This window comes from Zosterops lateralis, assembly GCF_965231275.1.
Source record: "Zosterops lateralis genome assembly, chromosome: 11".
Lineage (NCBI taxonomy): Eukaryota > Metazoa > Chordata > Aves > Passeriformes > Zosteropidae > Zosterops > Zosterops lateralis.
In genome coordinates this window covers 14,666,959-14,685,728 of record NC_139771.1, presented here as the reverse complement: position 1 = coordinate 14,685,728, position 18,770 = coordinate 14,666,959, and the positions used below count along the sequence as shown (strand labels likewise).

The following is an 18,770-nucleotide window of genomic DNA, read 5'->3' as shown; positions in this document are numbered from 1 at the left end:
GGCAAAGTTTGACTATGTGGCTCAAAAATTGGCTTTGCTTTCAGCCAGCAAATAGCCCCAGCAGGCAACTGAGTGACCCTGTGCTGTGCCCAGCTGGGCTGTGACAGTGGCACTGTGCAGGGAGGGACACAAGTGACTCACCAGGCTCTGGTTGTCCGGCAGCATGACAATGATCTGTGCATTGTGATCCCAGATCATTCTCCAGAAATCTTTAGTTGTATGTGGCAGTGGATGTTGGGTTATGATGAACTCGTTACTCCTGTAGTAGCCCTTTTGCAGCAAAACAAACACACAGTTACTTATTGCCTCCCATACTTTTAGAATATTAATTTAATTTCTGGGGACACATAATGACCCTATTTAATTTTACTCCACAATATTTTCACACAGGCTACTCCATTTCAATTCTACAGAGTGCCTACTGCATTAATTTATTTTAAATCCCAGTATCTATTTGACTGTATCTCACAGAAATACACATTCCATCTAAATGCATCTTGTAATTAATTTTTTTAGGCAAGAATCTTTAATAAAACACGGTTAATAGCTTTACATTATGGGGAAGGTGTTAAAATCTCATCTGTTAATACACAGCCATTACATACGGAATTAAGACAATTATAGGCATCTGGTATTTAGCACCTTAGAATTGATTTTACTTTGTAATTAGGTGTTGGCTTCCTCACCATGATATAAGAGGCATTAATATAATCTGTTCCCTTCATTCCAGGCAGTGGTGCCAAGCCCACTCTAGCACGCTCAGCTATAACATTAAGGAAAAAAAACACAGAGAAAAAAAAAGATCAAAGTCTGATCATGGCACAATGCAGAAAGTAAGAATTTCTCAGCTGTTAACAAAGCAAACAGTGTGCAGCTCCCATCTCCCACAGGAGCAGGCCAGCACTTTAACTGCGTTAAAGCACTGCCTGCTAACACAGGATATAAAAGAGAATGTTGCACAATATTCCCACAAGGACAAAGTAATTTCAGGAATCAAATTTTACTATAGCAAAGATTTTCACAGCAGGCTGAATTACCAAATAACAGTATATGCAGTGATAACAGGGGATTTCGAGTAATTCTTGTGTGTAGTGTTCCATTTGTCTCCAGCAGCACACAAACCCAGCTGATTTATTTTGTTTTCCCTACCACTCTATAGCACTGCCATCTCTCACAGGGTGAGACAACCTCCAGAGACAAACATCTCCCCTAATGGGGAACCTCCCAGAAGTGTGTGCTCTTCTGCATATCCACGCTTCTCTGTGTTTGAGGGCTGGGTTCAACATCATCCTCAGACCCTCTGACAGCCCCAAGACAAACTGAAATCTGTGCAGCTGCATGACACAAAGGGCCAAATCAAACAGCCTATTTCTAGCCTGTTCCCATCTGTTTTTAAGATGTATTCGGATAACTTCCCTTTTTATTAACAAACTTCATGATGGACTGTATCTATGCCACCATTTCTCTGTGCTAGCTTGGCTATCATCTGTCCTCTGTGTCCTGTTCTCTGGGTTATGTGATGGGGATGACATTGTGCTTGGTCTGGTGTAAGTTCATATTGCTTGACAGCCATGCACAGATTCCATTTTAATGACAGTGAAACTGTGTCCTCGGGCACTAAATACCCTGAAATCTGGGGCGGCTCACACAGAGGAACAGAGTGCAGCAGCTGAATTACAAACAACTGGTGCCAATCACTCTGGGAGATCTCACCAGAGCTAGGAGCTGGTATCAAAGTAATCTCTCAATATTCCATAGATTTATCCTGTACCTAATTATTCAAATTCTTAAGCACTTCAAATTAACATTTCACTTGGACAGTATATCTGGCTGACACTGCAACTATTTTCTTTTGTTCAGTTTCATCAGGGTAACACTGAAAGACAAGACAGCTTGGGCTGAACAAAAGATTACATTTCCCCTTCCTAGTGGCTATGTCTTTTCATGCCTAACACCGGGAGAATTAGGTACAAAAAGTTATGCTAGGCAGGAATCAAACCAAAGATATGATCTTACATGGCACAACTGATGAGTTCCTGTTCTTCTCTTTGTTGCAGTCTTTCTGAGCACTGAAGCATTCCACATATTTTGCATTACACTGCGTAACCAGCTGAAAGAGAATAAAGTAGTAAGTCAGCCCTCAGAGCGCTCTAAATGAAGAGAGAAGGTTTCTTTGCCAACTCCTGCAAAGATGCATTAGTAGGAGAATAAACTGCATTGTTAAACTTGTTTAAAGTACTCAAATTTCCAATGGAAATCATCCTTTTCATACATGTTTAATAGATAAAAAGATCTGTGCACCTCTCAGCTTTGAAACCTCCTGCATATGAACTTCCATCAAAATGTATTTTCATGGAACACGTTTTATTATCTTTGAGAATATATTTCACAAAATTTCAGATTTGTTTAATCAGAGGCAGTTCTCAAGGAATAAAAGCTAGCAAAATAGAACAACAAAACTTTAAGGTGGTTGTTTTTTTGTTTTGTTTTGTTTTGTTTTTAATTAATAGCCAGGTCATTCCTGCAGAATGTCTTTTTCTGCCAGACCTTTGGGGAATCCACCACACTGGCATCTGAAATCTGAGGCCATGGGCTACATTCTCTGGTCTGCCGTATTCATTCTGGGCTGCCTAGAGGCACAAAGAAAGGCAGATTTGTATTTGAACACTCTCCCAGTACATGGGGAAACTCTGCCAGAGCAAAGGTGGCTTTCACATCTCCTGCACTCACACCTCGTTACTCAGCGTCATTTCACTCTAAGGTGGTTGAATGTAAATTGCTGTACTGGGGCATGAGCACAAATTATTTTCTGCCAGCTCTGTGCCAGCAGCAGAAACAAGAGAAAGATCTAATAATTGTTGCTGGTCACATCCCAGTTTGAAATGCACTCTAAACAAGATAGCACTCAACTCATCTATGCACTGGCATAAGCCCCATTAGAAGTTATAGGGTTTCTAAGTAACTGTCCAATGTTGTCAGAGAAAGTAATTTCTGAAAATGGCACTCAGGGTTTTTAAACTTTGGCACGAGTCATCAGAAAACATATAATTTATACATATAATTTAGAACTGTTTATAAAAGTGCAACACTTTTTAAAATAACAAATCTTTGCCTCTTACTGCATTTTGTGTGGGTGTGCATGCACTTGCACTTGTTTCTTTAATTTAGTAATTAAGCATCTGGAATGTCTTGAGTGATGGAAAATACTGAGATTCCTACAAGTGAATTCAGATTAATTTTTTGAATAGCTTGGCACCTGGTGTAATTTAACAGCTTCAGTTCCTTGGGTAGTTCTTAACTGAGTTTAGCTGTGAAAACAGATGTCATGTATCTCCTTGTGATACAAACTCTCACAAAATATTTTACAATGTATTCAAATAAAGTGCAATCAGAAAAATCTTAGGTTTCAAATAAGAGATCTGGGAAAAAGAAATTACTTTGGCCAGGAAGGAAGCAGCTATGACATAGCAGAAAATGCAGCAAAACTCATGGTTTGCAATGAGAAAGGCATATTGTGTTTCCTGGCCCTAAAACATTTGTATTTCCTTATCTACACTGATGAAATAGTAGGTAGTGCAAACCTCATCTCTTGTCTTTCCCCATATCTATATGCATGAGAGCCAGAGTTTGGAGGAAGATTTCCAGCCAAGCTAACCACAGACTTGGGAACATCCAAGCCCCCTTGGGAACAGGGAGACCAGCAGCACAGTCCAAACCAGTGTCCATGTCCCTCTTCTCACCTCTCACTGAAGAGCATGAGCACTGATTTCCAGCAGTGAAGCTAACACTGTATAGGACTGAACTTCCCAAGATGTTGTGCTGTGCTGATCAAGTTTTCTGGTTTGGCTCCTTAGCCATGACAATAGATAGTGAAGACAGGCCATACAAAAGAGGGTAGAAGAACTAGGTCCCTCTGGATGGCAGTGATTAAGACTTACCTTGAACTGTTTTTCTAGCCGTGTCTTCCCCCCTATGCCAGGAATGAGGATGCTGTTAACATAACTATGCAGCTGGTTTGCAGACACTTCAGTCTCCTTCCCAAGGATGGCTTCCAACAAGGCATCATGAATAAAAATGTACTGCTCCTAGAGAAACAGCAGCATGTCAGGTAGACATTAGAAATATCCTAATTTCTGGCTTTGTCTGAGGAGCAGTGCACAGTAAAGGAAAGGGTGTGCAAAACAAGCCACTCATGCAAATACTGCCAAATTCAGAAAAAAATATTTATAAATGTAGCACATACAACTCTGAACAAGTCAAAACCAAAATCTGAAGTTTCTAGTCTAGAAAAAGAGAGATATTCTAGTGCAGAAAAATATCAGTTTTTACAGAAATGTAATTGGGAAAATCTATTCTCTTTATGATTATAAAGCAAAGATGAATAAGGCTTTAAATTCAACCCCACTGCAATTTTTACCTCTGTCTGGACGAGGTAGTTGCGCTGTGTCCTGATATGTTTCAGGAAACCCAGGACATTAACTGTGCTTTTGTCTTTTATCTGCTGCAGCATACTGTCTATCACAATGTAGGTACCAGTTCTGCCAACACCAGCACTACAGAGAACATAAGAGAAACCCATGAAATACAGCCAGATGAAAGCAAATGCAGAAGAAGTTTTTATTTGCAGAACTATGCAAATATTCACATATTCCAGTTCATGGGCTTTCATTTTCCTCCTAGCTTCAACCATTAAAGTTTCCCAGCAAAATAATTTGGGTTTCTGGAAATATTAACACATAATTCCTCTCTTCTGTGGGTATTTCTGTGCTTCAAGATGAGGCTGAAGACAATACAAGCCATCACACCTGTGCCAGCAGCATGAGGATGCAGCATGAGGATGAGGCTCCTGGGGTCCTGGACCTCACACTCTGGCTGATCACATTTGGCTCTGGTTTCCACTGCTGCAGTTAGTGGTGTTGGCTGGATGAAGCCATACAGAGGTCCACCCTTTGCCAAGCTGCTGCTATGTAATTGCCAAGGTCACTCCAGGCTGTGAGACTGCTCTGGCTGGCTCCAGCCTTGAGGTAAACTTAAGCTGCACAGTGGAGCTGGAAATGAAAGTGGTACCAGCACCATGGGAAGGTATAAAAAGGGGCTAATACTGTGGAGCCAGAACTCCTTACAGTGAATGGGTGCAATCCTGGGCCCAAGAGAGAAGGCAGTTCTTCAGAGATTCTCAGTTTCTGCTGAGGAAGAAGTTGTAACCCCCATCATCCTCTCCTCTTTGATATAGTGCTGTGCAGCCCCCTCATACACAGTGATGAAGACCACATCCCTGAACTAGTATACTGACTGATCTACTGCTGTGACTGCAAGTGCTGGTGAGTGTGAGCATGTTTCAGTGGCAATTGCATTCCCAGCTGTCCCCATATCCACACTTTTGGCTCCCAGCAGAGGTGATCCTGCTCTGTCCATACACTGACCTGGCAGGCTACAAACAAGCTTTGACCAAGGAGCTTCTCAACTACATTAGTGCAATGTTCAGCAGCTCAGTATCTGGCAATAGCAAAACCCTGAATCAGCAGGGAAACTTTTGCATTGGAGCTGTTTTAAGATGTTGGCAAAGTAGAGCTTGTGTCTACCTTTACTGCATGGGGCTGACACACTCCTCCCGTGTTAATAACCTACAGTGTTTGTCTGAGGTGGCACAAAGAGCCCACACTGTGCTCTGGCTGTGCTTGCCATGGGTGTTTTGTCCCAGCCATTGTACCTGCAGTGCACCACCACTGGTCCCATGTCCGGGGTTCTGGCTGCTGAGGATCTCCTGACGAAGGTGAGCACGGGCAGGGCGTACTCGGGCACGCCCATGTCCGGCCACTGCGTGTAGTGGTACTGGATGACCGTCCTCTCGTTCTGCCGCCCCTTGGGGTTCCCCTTCTGGCCCTGGGGATGAACAGTGCACAGAGACAAGAGAGAGAGGAGGGAAAAGAAGCATAAAAATATCGTCAGTTCTTCTGGCTTGCTCAGCTGAGAAAGTGCTGAACTCTGACAGAAGAAACCGGCAGCTCTGCCTCCTGATGGGTGGAGACAGAGTTTGAGGAAAAATACAGGTGGGAACAGCAATTACAAGGACACCAAAGCAGCAGTGCACTTGAGAAAAAGAAATACAGGCTAAACCTCAGCAACAGGTTCCTTGTAATCCTGTCTTTACTTACTTATTTCCCACCCACCCCCCTCTCCAGGTTGCCTGTGCAAACACTGAGTTTTGCTCTTCTGTAGGGATGCATTTCTTGCACTGAGCAAGTGTTTCTATATTAGGGAACAAGTTTCAGCTTACCTAAACATATAAAGAAAACAAACTAAAAAGTTCTGTGCCTTTTTCATTTGTATTGGCTCAGTGCCAACACAGAAGACCTGATTGGGTTTTAGAAGTGTAATTCAAAGCCTGTTGCCAATTTTACTGGGCAAGGTGCCAAACAGCCCACCTAAAACATTAAGTACTTAAGAAAAGGCACAAAGAACTCAAGGGCTTTTTAGGGTGTCTTAGCAGGGTGTCAGGGGCTTCTTTGACACCTGTACCCAGGTTTCTCTTTTGTTTCTTATAATATATTATATATATAGTATATATATATATATATAATATATATATACACAATTATAATGATGTTTATTATTTTTCATTTATTGAACCTTTTACTTTTGCAAAACACACCAGATTCTTGCTAATTACTTTAAGCCAATCTGAAAGCGCAGGACATCCTCAGAGACTGATACATTTTCAAGAGGCTCACAACACTCTGGCCACATGTTAAATTCTATCACTCTCGTGTCCTATACAAGCCAGAAGTCACTGGGGTGGGGGCAGAGAAGGCCTGACTCACTGTAGAAGCATCCGTGGATGGCAGGGAGAAAGAACTCTGCAGACCTGAGATATTCTAGAAACACGTGGTTTTATTGCAAGGGTCGTGTGTAAAAAGGGCTTTGCCTTCAGCCACCAGCCTTGGCTGAAGGGAAGCCCCAAAAGAGAGAAAAGGGAGAGAGAGAGTATGAGGTAAGGGAGGTAAAAAAAGCTAAGAGGGGTAAAAGGAGTAAGAGAGGTAAGAGCAAGAGAGCAGTAAGAGAGCGAAGACCTTGCTACAATACATTATATCTCCTTTTGTGTTGAATATTCTAATTTACAGTGACCAACTGGCACGAGATACAAAACCTACAAACTTTACATGCAGCCTATGAGAACTACTATATTACCATATCATCCTATATTCTAAACTCTAAAGACTACTTTTCTTACCTACCTTTTCCCTGATGCCTTGGTAGGATGGAGAGGGGCTACATCCTTGGGTCCTTTTGTTTTCTGTCCTTCAACCTAACTCCAGCTAATCACCATCTTCCTGCCTGCCATGATCACATCTCAAAGCTGCCCTTCATTTCTATTTCACTCAGAAGTTTTACACCTCCAGTATTTCTTACCAGGCAATCATATTTGCAAGCCCTTCCTGTCCCATCTTTCCCAACAGCTCACCTTTTTCATCTTGGTGTTCCTGATGGTGAAGCGGCGCACGGTGTAGCAGGCGTGGACGTTTGTGCTCTTGAGCGTGACAATGATGTTGCCGTACTCCTCGCTGTTCTCTGTTGGCCAGTACTGGTCACATTTCCTCTGCACACAGACACAGTTGGGTCAGTTGGGCAAGGGCCTGAGCTGCTGCTTTGTGTTTGTGTCTAGAGCTCTTTAAAAAAAGTCATGGCTTGGTATGTATCCCTCTGTTCTGTTGGTTATGTATTATGCATCGATACATATCACCCATGGAGCCATTTAAAACAAATTCTGCCCAGGTGATTTGGGGAAGTGTTAAGAAGCAACTGCCAACAAACAAGAAAATCTCTTACTCTTCCTTTTTCAACAAGGTTCGTGATCATGACAATGATTCCTGTGTTTTGTTCCCAAATCATCCTCCAGAAATCTTCAAAGGTAGACTTTAAAGGTCCCTGGGTGGCAATGTAGGCTTTTGCTTTGTTGTAACCCTTCAAAGAAAACCATAATGCCAAGTGAGATGAAAGCAGTATCATGGCAGAAAAATTAATATTTTAGAGGTAACAAGAAAGGTGCTTTTCTCATTCAGAATAGTGAGGAATTTGTACCAAAATTATCAGACGAAGTTGGAAAATACAATCACATCACAAGTGACAATACTTCCTCCTTGTGGAAGGATTCAAAGGTAGAGCAGACAAAAAACATTAAAACAACTTACATCAACATAATTAGCATTAATGTAGTCACTGTGCTTGGAATCTTTCCCCGGTAAAGGCCTTAGCTTCACCCTGCTGTGATCATCTGCAGGATAAAAAACAGAGCAGAGAAACATTAGGGAAAAGCAGTGCAGAACTGCAAACATCCCATTTCCTGGCTATCAGGGCTGCTCTTACTAATACACAGAAGAGATTGGCCTTGGACTGGAGTCAAGAGGGAGATGGGAGTATCTGTTCTTGGTCATCTGCTCATGTGCAGGTTGTCAGTCTTCACATCCCTTAAAGTACGTGGCTCATGCTGAGACAGCTTCTCTTTAAAGGGCACTAGAGCCTCAGGAGCGCAGTTTCTAGATTCATCTACATCACTTGGGGTAGTGAGATTCAAAGAGTCAGGGCACCCCACAGGGCTGTGAAATGCTGCCTGTGCTTGGCTCAGCTCATTATCCTTCCCCCAGTGCTGGGCTCAGACAACTCTGCTGGCTCTGGGAGCTGAGTGAATATCCTCACTCCTTCCCTACCACCATCACACTGTGAGGACAGACTTGAGGCTGTGATCTTTAGCTCCTGTTTTTGTTTCACCCAAATGCTTGACTCCACCTTAAATCAGGAAGAAATCAGTCCTGCTTCTAGGCAGAAGCACTAGGCTGAGTGGTGCTTCCAACTCATGTAGAGATGAGGTATGTGAACCAACTTTAAGCATAAAGACTGGTTTCATTTGCCTTCCTTGAGGACCAATGGAAAGAAAGTTTCCTCCAGTGATAACCTGGAGGACTAAAGTGCCTGCTTCAATCCTCCTTCAATGTCACATCTCTGTAACTAGAGACACCAGACATCTATGTCTAAAATCACAGCTGGGACAAGCTCAATGAAAGCCTTTGCCCAAGGCCACACTGCAAGTCTTTCATAGGTCTGGGAATTGGTCCTCAGTCAGTAGCTCAATTACTTCTGAAAATCTGTTAGAAACATGCATTTCCTTCCCATGCCATCAAAAGCATTCAAGATTTATTGGAATGTTTATGAACATTGAGAACTTTTTACCATGGACTCTTCATGGCTGTCCCTAAACCACAATGACTGTTGCATCTGTCATCCATTCCACATAAGAGAACAGCAGGGAAAAAGTTCCTGCAGATCCATCCCAGACAATTTGCATTCTAGAGCAGAGTCCAGATTTGCAGTTCTCAGAGGGATACAGGCAAAGCCTGCTCTGTGCTACAAAGATCACTATTTGTCCAAATCCTACACAGAGCTAAAGCAGCTTGAAATACAGCAGATACACTCTGTAAGATTTAGCACCTTTGGGATTGTAGGGTAATCCCAGGAATCATCAGTAAAACTCTTTGCTCCTCCATGCACTTCCCTTAGGCCAGTTTTCAGGCATTAGCAGGCAGGAGAGCTCTGATCATCAGTTTATCTCAGTTATTCCTCTGCAAAATTTCATACCAAACTTTCACTTCTAAAACTATGCTTGGACTGTCAAACTGTGAAACATTTCAAAACAAAAGCTGGAGTGAAATCCTGGCCCTGGAGAAGTCAAAACATTCACTGCCTTTAATGAGGAAAGGATATCCCAGCCACACTTTTACATGTTTATTACATCCTGTGTAATAATGTAACCTGGGGCCACCAGTCACACACACACACACACTGCAAGAGGAGAGCGCTTTTTTGGGTTGATTCATTGTGCTCAGGCCAGTGCTTACTTACAGGCCAGGATGTTGATGTATCTGTTCTTGTGCTTGTTGTCGGGATGGTTGGAATGCTCTGCAGTGATGTTCATGTCAGCCGTACAGCGCTGCACTTCCTAGGCAGAAAGATTATTCAAATGGAAGATCTGTCAGTCCGAAAAAACACCTGAGTTTTCTCTGCTTTTACAACAGCTCATGGAAACCATGTTCAGAGTATCAGGATTTTAACTGCTGGGTTAAACACAGAGTCTTTCAGTGTTGTCCTGTATGTTGTGGTCTCTCACCCCGAGCTGTGTCAGCTCTCCCTGCAGCATGGTCACGCTCCTCTCCGCAAGCTTGGGGACAGATGAGCACCAACTGTTCAACTGTCCCCTCTGACCACCAGTCCATCACCTTCTGCACTGCACCTCCTGCCGTGCCCCACTCTGTCCCTTCTTGGGCAGCTAAGATAGGGTCCCTCAGATGCAAGAGTGGCCAGTGCAGTGTAACAAACTAAGCACAAAAAACATTTCAACAGAAGACTTTTGACCACTGGACAACTTATCTGCCTATAACCTCTCAAAATGGGGTTTCTGACATTTAAGTTTGGCACTGACCTTTTGCTAGTTCTCTGCAGAGAGATGCCTTTTGTAAAATAAAAATAAAATAGATCTCTGAAGATAACAGAGAGAATTCTAAATACCACTGCTGGGATGCTGATTAACAGCCCTGATGCTGTGAAGAGAATGTTGCATCTGTGTATTTGCAAAGCAGAGAGAGACCAAGGGTCTGATGAAGCCAGAGATGCAGATGTCTATCTAGCTGGGGCTGTAAGGTTAGATACCTAATTCCCTTGGAATTTTTAAGTTCTTAACCCACCCCTTACTCTGTTCAACAACAGAATACAGAGCTATTGAAATGGAAGGTCTTTTTTTTGACTCTGAAGAGAAGGAGCCATTCCCCGAGAGAGTTACACCCTTCAGAGACTGCCCTACAAACTGCATCACTCAGGAGTTTTTCCATCTCCAAGATACACCTTTTTAGTATCTGTTTAACCATAATCTTCATGAAAATGAGAGCCCTCTTTTTATCACATTAATATTCTTCATTTAAGGACATATTTTTGTAAAAAACAGATTAAAATTTGGAGTTTACAAAGCTGTGGAAGAAATGATATTTATTCAAATCTTTTGTGACTCCCAGAAATTGCACCAAAGAGAACCAATTTCCCCCCAGGATATGTGAGGAAGTGCCAAATTACTTTGTACTTCAGACTTTAAAAATAACAGTATAGAACCTAAGAGGCAAAGTCATTAGGAGCTCACAGCTGCTACAAAGATCATGAGCTAAGTGACAGAGAAAAATTATCACAAGAAATGCTATACAAACAGCAGATGTAGGAGTTCAGCATTATGCAGACATTTCACCAAGGACTTGCATAGCAATTTTGATATCTTCCCCAACATTTACATTTTAAAAGTGCAAAGTATACTAAAACCTTGTACATTTTATAGCTTTTATATCCATGTGACACTCTCAAATAACAATTGCTTTTCTCTCCCTTCCCAGCCCTCCACTGGGAGAAACATACTGTGCTCGAGGAGATGAGCTGAGCAAAGACAAAGACGAATCAAGCAAAACTCTCAGCTGGCCCTAATGGAATTTTCATAGTTCCACTTCTATCAAATAAAAAAGCCCATATTAAAGTGCGCTCTTCCCTTAATTCTGCCTGTCAGCTCCAGTAAGCAAGGGATTTCAGATTACACAATAGGCAGGATCAGTTCAGCCTAAGTCATGGTTGGAAAATATTTACATGCAATATTTACAATGTTAGGTTGATTTAATATAATTTTGTTTTACCTATTTTTGCATTTAGAAATCATACAACATCACTGATGTACTGTTACAGGCCACTCCCAAAAAATACCCTGCCGCTTTCTGAAAAGCCTCACAACAAACTCTTCATCCCTGCATCACTATAAAATTCTTTTTAGAAGATAGTGGCATTGAAAAATTTATGCCAAATGCTGTAGAATTTAATACAGATTAATCCAATAAGGTTCTGTGGAGAATACTCTGAGAAGTTATACAATTTACTAGGGAATTACCTCCCTGCTAAGGAATTTTCTCTGACAGTTTAAATACTACATAGTAAATGTATCATTTTCTATTAAATTCCATAGGATTTTTCCATAAGGGAATTGTTGGTGAGGTTAATCATTTTAATTAACCTTTTTATGTTGATGGTGACTGTTTCCTCAACTGTACATGTTCCCAGCTGGCCAATATAAAGTTAATAGAAGAGGAAGATTAAGCTGAGATGGTGAAAAACACAGCAATGGAAAAGGAGGTCTGATGCTGTGAGAGCTGATGATCTGAAAATGGCTTTTCTTAACACATAAGATTCCAAATGGTTTTTTAATACTCTGGAAAGCTGTTGTAATGGTGGATTACTATATCTGCACAAAGCAAAAGCACAGCAAAAGGAGACTCTTACAGAAAAACTTCCCCCTTGCCAATATGCTTCAGCTATTTTTGTCTTTTTAAAGTCTCCAGCCCTCCCCTCCAGTCCAGGACACAGGTAAGGCTTTGGGACACTGAAGCTGTCAATGAGAAGGGGACTGAGGACACCCTCCAGCTCTGCCCCAACCTGGGTTTGGCTGTGCCAAAACCCAGATGGGGTTGAGAGCAGAGGGTGGGTATCCATGGTCTCCAAACCTCATCTCTCCAAATTCTAACAGCAAATTACTAAACCACAGACTCCCCCCACCAGCCAGGAAGGCATAAATTAACATTTCTCTGTTATTAAAGCCAAGGTGGTTGCCCTTCATCCATGCACAAATGGCTTCAAGGAGACAAGACTAGTTGTAGTCTGTTATCTGTGTCTCTGTTCAGAGTATTATTTGCCCCTTGGCAGAAGAGGTCACCTTGGAGTTAATAAATAACACCCTGGAGAAAGTCCCCTAAAGTCCCCATCTTAATTATCCTATTTTACCACATTTATGTATATCACATATTTACTTTCCCAGCATTTTCTGTTGCTTATGCAATGAACACTTGGAATTTCTAAACCTTATTGGCTACCAAGTATTTTGGTTGCACTTAAAACATCACCATGATTGCATTACTGTTACAACCTACGTTAGCAGGCAGGTCAGCAGGTCAGGGCTGGCCCCAGGCTGGTCACTGCAGCTCAGCCTAAACAAAGTCCTCTCCCTGCAGGCACAAAACTGTTACTGGCACCTTGGAGTAGGACAGACACTGTTTGCATCACCACGTTCGTAATTCATCCATAAACTTTTCATCTCTAGAATATTTCCTTTGGCTTTCCTTAATCCTGTTTAGTCTCCTCCACTGATTTTAATGATGGCTGGCTTGCACACTGCTGCTCCTCATGTTTAACTTCCCAGAACACATTACCATCCCAGGATGAATGGATACAGGCTTTATTCTGTCCTTTCAACTTAATCATTGACAACCCCAGAAACCAAAGTACATGGTTTCAATTGACTGTTAGTTACTGTAAGAAGTGTTCTAGTCTATGCTATTATGGCTAATTTACCTTTTAATTATATTGTCCATGCTAATGCTAATTGGAATTTGATACACCCAGGTTTAACGACCCATTTTAATTGCGTTTCTGAAACAAGTTACAGATTAGTTTCTTCTAAACTTCAAAGAATTTCCATTTAAGTGTAAAATCAAACTGCTCCAGTGTCTTGCTGGCAGTATAAGGTTCTGAGCAAGAATTTTTGCTACAGTGGCTGAGCAGGAACTCGGTCTCTTGATTTGGCCTAACAAAGTGCTGCTGCTGTTGTTTGCCATTACTTCAGGCTGATGTCCTGGCAGGGGCTGAACTGTGAAACCCTATGAATAGCAATGAGGAGTCACAACAAAGAAAGGATCCTAATCTGAGTGACTAAACCTGAGAAGATCCATAGCTGTGTTTTGATATTAAGGTTGATATTTTTCAGGGTGGAAGCAGGTAGTTCATCCATCCCCAATATCAGTTTTGATCTATTATTTTAATCCCAAATTACAAGAATTCTGTGGTAATGCTCTTGCTGTTTGTTTTATCACAGCAAACATGAAGACAGCATACCGACAGAGACTGCAGATAGCATTTGAAGATATCCCCCAGGAACAGTGTAGATTTCTGTAATGATTTAGCACTGGTATAAACTCTCCAACAGCACTCGAGAGAGAGGTGAGTTGGGGACAGCCTAGAAAGAGGTGAAAATAAACAAACCAAAAGGACTCAACACAGGAAAAACATCAATAGACAGCTAAAAGCTCCTGTAAAATGCATGAGAGAGGAAAGGATGGTGGGGCGGAGGTATCAGTCTGAACCAAACCTTGCATTGCCCAGCCAATGGCTCATCCAAGTGGGGCTTCCAGGCACAAACCTTGGGAATGGCTGTGGTCCTGTGGTTAGTAACAGAAACCCCAGATATCTGAACTTCTTTTACTGCTTCTCTTCATCTCTTAATTCAAAACATGTTTCTCAAGGTAGGTGAAGCACTGAGATAAGAACTGAGAACTCCAGGAAGGCCCTGTTCTGCAGCAATCCTTCCTCCTCCAGCTTCCCAGTGCTGCTTTCCCCTCTGGTTTCAGTACAGCAATGCATAGGCTGAGAACACCTCTAATTAAGGCAATTTTGGGCCAGGGCTATAAAACATTCCCAATGCAGCACTGCCTGCTAGCAGCATGCTTTTGAAATGGCATCTTTCTGCTGCCAAATTCCTTGGTGTAGATGCAGCTAAAAGCATGTGTCTGGAACAAGCTGTGTCTAATCAGTAAGGGATGTCAGTATATCTACACCGGGTTTTTAGTATCTCAAGAAGTGTGCAAAGTACAGCATTATCTGTTTTCAATGCAACCCTTTGCTAGAAAATAACATTCTGAGGTCCCCAGTTGAAAAGAGCCAGTGACCCCTGCCCTGAGCAGCAGCAACCATGAGAATAACATTAGCAAATCCCTGCCACATCGCTGGAAATATAGATTTATGTTATTTTCTTACATTTCAGGACATTTAGAAAAAGGTGCCACTGGAGTATAAAGATATTTTCAATTGATGTGATGAGGGAGCTAGACAGCCAGCCTCTGAGTTCAGCGAGCCTGTTCAGACTCCAAATTGGCAATGAATCATTACACTCACACGGCCACAGGCAGGAGAGGTCTGCAGAGATTGCATTTCCCTTCTCCAACTGCTCCTGCAGCAGCACTGACCAGCCCACTCCAGAATTACAGAGGAGGGAAATAAAACTCCCTGATCTCAAAAATCCAAACGCAGCATTAAACTGTAAAAATTCACAGATAGCTTTGGGGATGGAAGGTGATTTCTTGGCTTAGTGTTCCTTTCTTAGAGCAAAAGGACACGATTACTCAAAAAAACTTACTGTGTTATTCCAGTAACTGGCCAGGGGGAGGGAGTGAAAAGCTCTGCTGTGGGAGGTGGCACTTCACACTCTTTTTGATACAGGAATTTGGAGGGCACATGTCCTATATAGTCAGGCTATCAGGGGAATAGAGGATGACAAATATGACATCAGTTTTTAAATTGAGATTCAGAAGGGGTTTTAGGCACTGCAGCCCACTATATCTGACTTCTCTGTGGGGCTAACTGCAACACTCTGCAATAGAGGAGCAGAGCTAGTGAATGCCTTGAACACACTGGAGAAAGGTCCCTGAAGAAATCTACAGGCTGCCCAGAAGAGAGCAGCATATCAGTTTTCAAGATGTGTGAAATGGCCCCTCATAAAATATTACTAAAAAAACCTGTTCTGGTTTTGGAGCAAAAAGAAACCTTGTCTTGTGCACTACCAGATTAGAGGAGGGACTCACTGCCCAGAATTGTCAGTGTTCAACTTTCACTGGTGAGACCTTACAGAGACCTAACCTATTCATAAATGGACTGCAGAGGAGACAAAGTGTGTTTACAATACGAAATTGTTCAGGATAATTAGAACCAAAGCTATTTGTGAAGGGAAGCTGAACAATCTCACAGCACTGAGTGACCGAGTGACAAAATGGCAAATGAAATTCAATGTTGATAAATGCAAAGTGATGTACTTAGGGGAAAAACAACCCTAACTATACATATATACTGACAGGTTCCCAATTTGCTATTGCCATGCAGTGATAAGACCTTGGGGTCACACTCAATAGTTTTCTGGAGGTGTCAGATGAGTGCTCAGTAGTTGTTAAAAACCAAATACTCTGTTAGGAAGGAGGAAAGTAATAGAAAACTGAAAACATCATTGAACTCTGCAGTAAAACAACCTGCCATATACTGTGCACAGCTGTGGTCTTCCATCTTGACAAAGTTATGGTAAATGAAAAAAAAAGGTACAGAGGGGACAACTCATCGCAAGTCTGGAGTGGCTTTCTCCAAAAGATGAGGTGAATAATTTAGATTTCTTTGGATTTGAAAATGGATTATTAAGGGGGAATATAAAGGCAGATAGAATCATGTGAGTAAACAGGGATGCACTTTGTAATGCAGAAAGTGGAAGACACCAAGAGAAGTTATTCAATATGAAATAAAAGCAAAAGGAAGTCTGTTCTTGTGGAACAAATTGTAGAATTCATTGCCATGGGATGCTTTGGACACCAGAAGCATAAAAGGGTTCAATAGACAATTAGGAATTTATGGAAGAAAGGTCTATTAAAGACTGTTAAATGTAATGATGTCAAGAAAATCTCTGGCTAGACAAGGAATAGATATAATCTCTGGCTCAGGAAGCCTTTCAATCTCTGTTCAGTCTTGCCCTCAAACCCTGCCCCAGTGCCCTCATAAAAGTGTGCTACCTCATCCTGTACACCACAGCAAGACAGTGCTGGAGCTGCCTCAGAGCAAGCCAAAAACCTTCCCTGAACTTTCCTTAGTCTACTACTGACCAAACTCCAGGGCTGAATACAAAGAGTTATGTCAGAGACCAGCACTACTGATGCAGGTTCTTTATTTTAAAAAGCTATTTGTTGTTCAGTATTAAATTGGGTTCTGTATTTCCAATTTATATCAAAAATTGAAAATTCACAGGACTCAAAGGAAATCTTTAAAATTCTGTATATACAAGATAGCCCAGCTATCACCAGACAATAAAGCTGGCTACTAGCACTATGATTACCCAAAGGGAATAAGGATTCATTTTAGATGTACTTTCCAAGGGAAGATTTGTGAGTTCAAAGTCCTTTTTTCCTCAGCACATAAAATGCTTCCTAAGCACATTCACAAAATATTTAGCTGTAATTACAGCTCAATTTAAGAGGAGGAGGGAGTATTCACACAATTCACTTTTAAAGGAATCTTCCTGTAAAAAACAACTCAACACAGTCCTAAATATGCTGCCAAAACCACAGGAAGTGACACCAAAATTTAGCAACAAACAAATGGGGGAGGTTCACCTTCCACATTGGGCAGTGGATGTTTGTGCTTAGCTTAGTCTTTCCTCTTGCAGCTTCTACCTTAAATCACCTGCTACAGAAATTTCTGAAGAGATTTTTGATCCATTTTTTTAAAACAAAATCTCGTGCACTGGCTACCTTTGGGAGGATTTACTTATTCTGCAGTATTGATCATTGTTTCAGCACCTCCTTGCCATCCTCTTTTCTTCCCTCTTTAGATGTAAAAAGGTGTATTTTTTTGTATGACTACAGAATCCATTACCTCTTTTGAAAAGTTCCACAGGCATGAAGGCACGATATGGCTGTGGTACTTTCCACCCAAGGCTAGCAGCCCTGGATTTTCTGTTTTAGCTGGAATCCTATTATTTCTCCATAAAGCATTGGCTAAGTCTTCCGCATAGGTGGCAGATGCAACTCCAGCACATGGACCACGGCAGGATCTGGCTGGATGTGAGAAGCTGCACTGCAGCCACTCCAACAGCCACTGTATAAATGTAACCTCGGGTTCCACTATCCCCCTCAGCCACCCTCCAAACTGGGGCTCTGACCTTGGGCACTTGAGAAACATTTTACCTATGGCCTCTGTGAAAAATCCTGGGTTTCAAATCAGGCCCACGAGGCCTCAGCAGGGCAGAGCACCAGCAATGAAGGGGAGCTGGCCGGTTTATCCCAGACAGAGATCACCTTGTTCCTCTTCCTGCTCCGTACTCTAGCAGGAGATTTCATTTACATTTAGGAGGCTGAGACCTTAGCTATGGAGAAATACAACTGGAGTAGCTATCCTGACTTCAAAGCAGATGCTCCAAGTTTTAAGGCAGCGCAGAGAATAGAATTTGGTGCACGCAGTGCAGTCGGAGGAGTTTAACTTCTCTTTGGAGAGGACCCTGTGCTCCCTAGAATGGGACTAATTGGCCAAAGCTCTCTCCAACTAGCTGCCACAGCACAGCTCTCACAGCAGGGAACTCCAGGAGGAAGGGAAAAAAAAATAAGGCTATTAGAGCAGTGTTTTTCTTTGCTAAAACACAGGCGGAAGGTGTCCAACATTTCTTAATAGCACTGATTTAGTGACAACTGAAGCAAAGCCTGCTTAAAGCCAGACCAAGTTTACAGATGTGTTGTTGATTATTTTGAATAATTAAATGGTGTAAAACCCAGCTGTGATGAATAGCACTGGGGTCGCAATTCATAAATAATTGAGAAGAGTGAGTCGCATTTGATCATCCTGATCAAATTCTACTCTCTGGAGAATAAATGTTTGTCCTGAATACCATCAACATTGTTAAATGCCTCAATATTCCTGCTCAGCCATCCAGCCAGCAGTCAATTGAACTAAATCACTTTAACACCTTACACATTTGCCTTCCTCATGAATACAAAATGTTTCTAACTTACACAACCGCTTTTGGGCATCAGACAAAGCAGACACTCTTTATAGACAGTAACCAAACAGCAACAATAAACGTTTTAAATGATCCCATTAAAAACAATTCCTGCATACAATCTTGTCTT

The 18,770-nt window shown here is 41.9% G+C and overlaps 1 protein-coding gene across 1 annotated transcript in view; it reads right to left on the bottom strand.

Annotated features, from left to right (window-relative positions):
- PTPRG (protein tyrosine phosphatase receptor type G) overlaps window positions 1-18,770 on the bottom strand; it is a 395,271-nt gene that overhangs the window by 12,208 nt on the left and 364,293 nt on the right. Inside the window, exons 16-25 of the mRNA XM_083869612.1 lie at window positions 9,895-9,991; window positions 8,190-8,272; window positions 7,828-7,962; window positions 7,463-7,597; window positions 5,711-5,883; window positions 4,418-4,553; window positions 3,939-4,085; window positions 2,017-2,110; window positions 687-763; window positions 142-270 (exon numbers count right to left, since the gene is read on the bottom strand). Of these exons, the coding sequence (XP_083725738.1) occupies window positions 142-270; window positions 687-763; window positions 2,017-2,110; window positions 3,939-4,085; window positions 4,418-4,553; window positions 5,711-5,883; window positions 7,463-7,597; window positions 7,828-7,962; window positions 8,190-8,272; window positions 9,895-9,991 (1,206 nt within the window). The remainder of the gene's footprint in view (window positions 1-141; window positions 271-686; window positions 764-2,016; window positions 2,111-3,938; window positions 4,086-4,417; window positions 4,554-5,710; window positions 5,884-7,462; window positions 7,598-7,827; window positions 7,963-8,189; window positions 8,273-9,894; window positions 9,992-18,770) is intronic.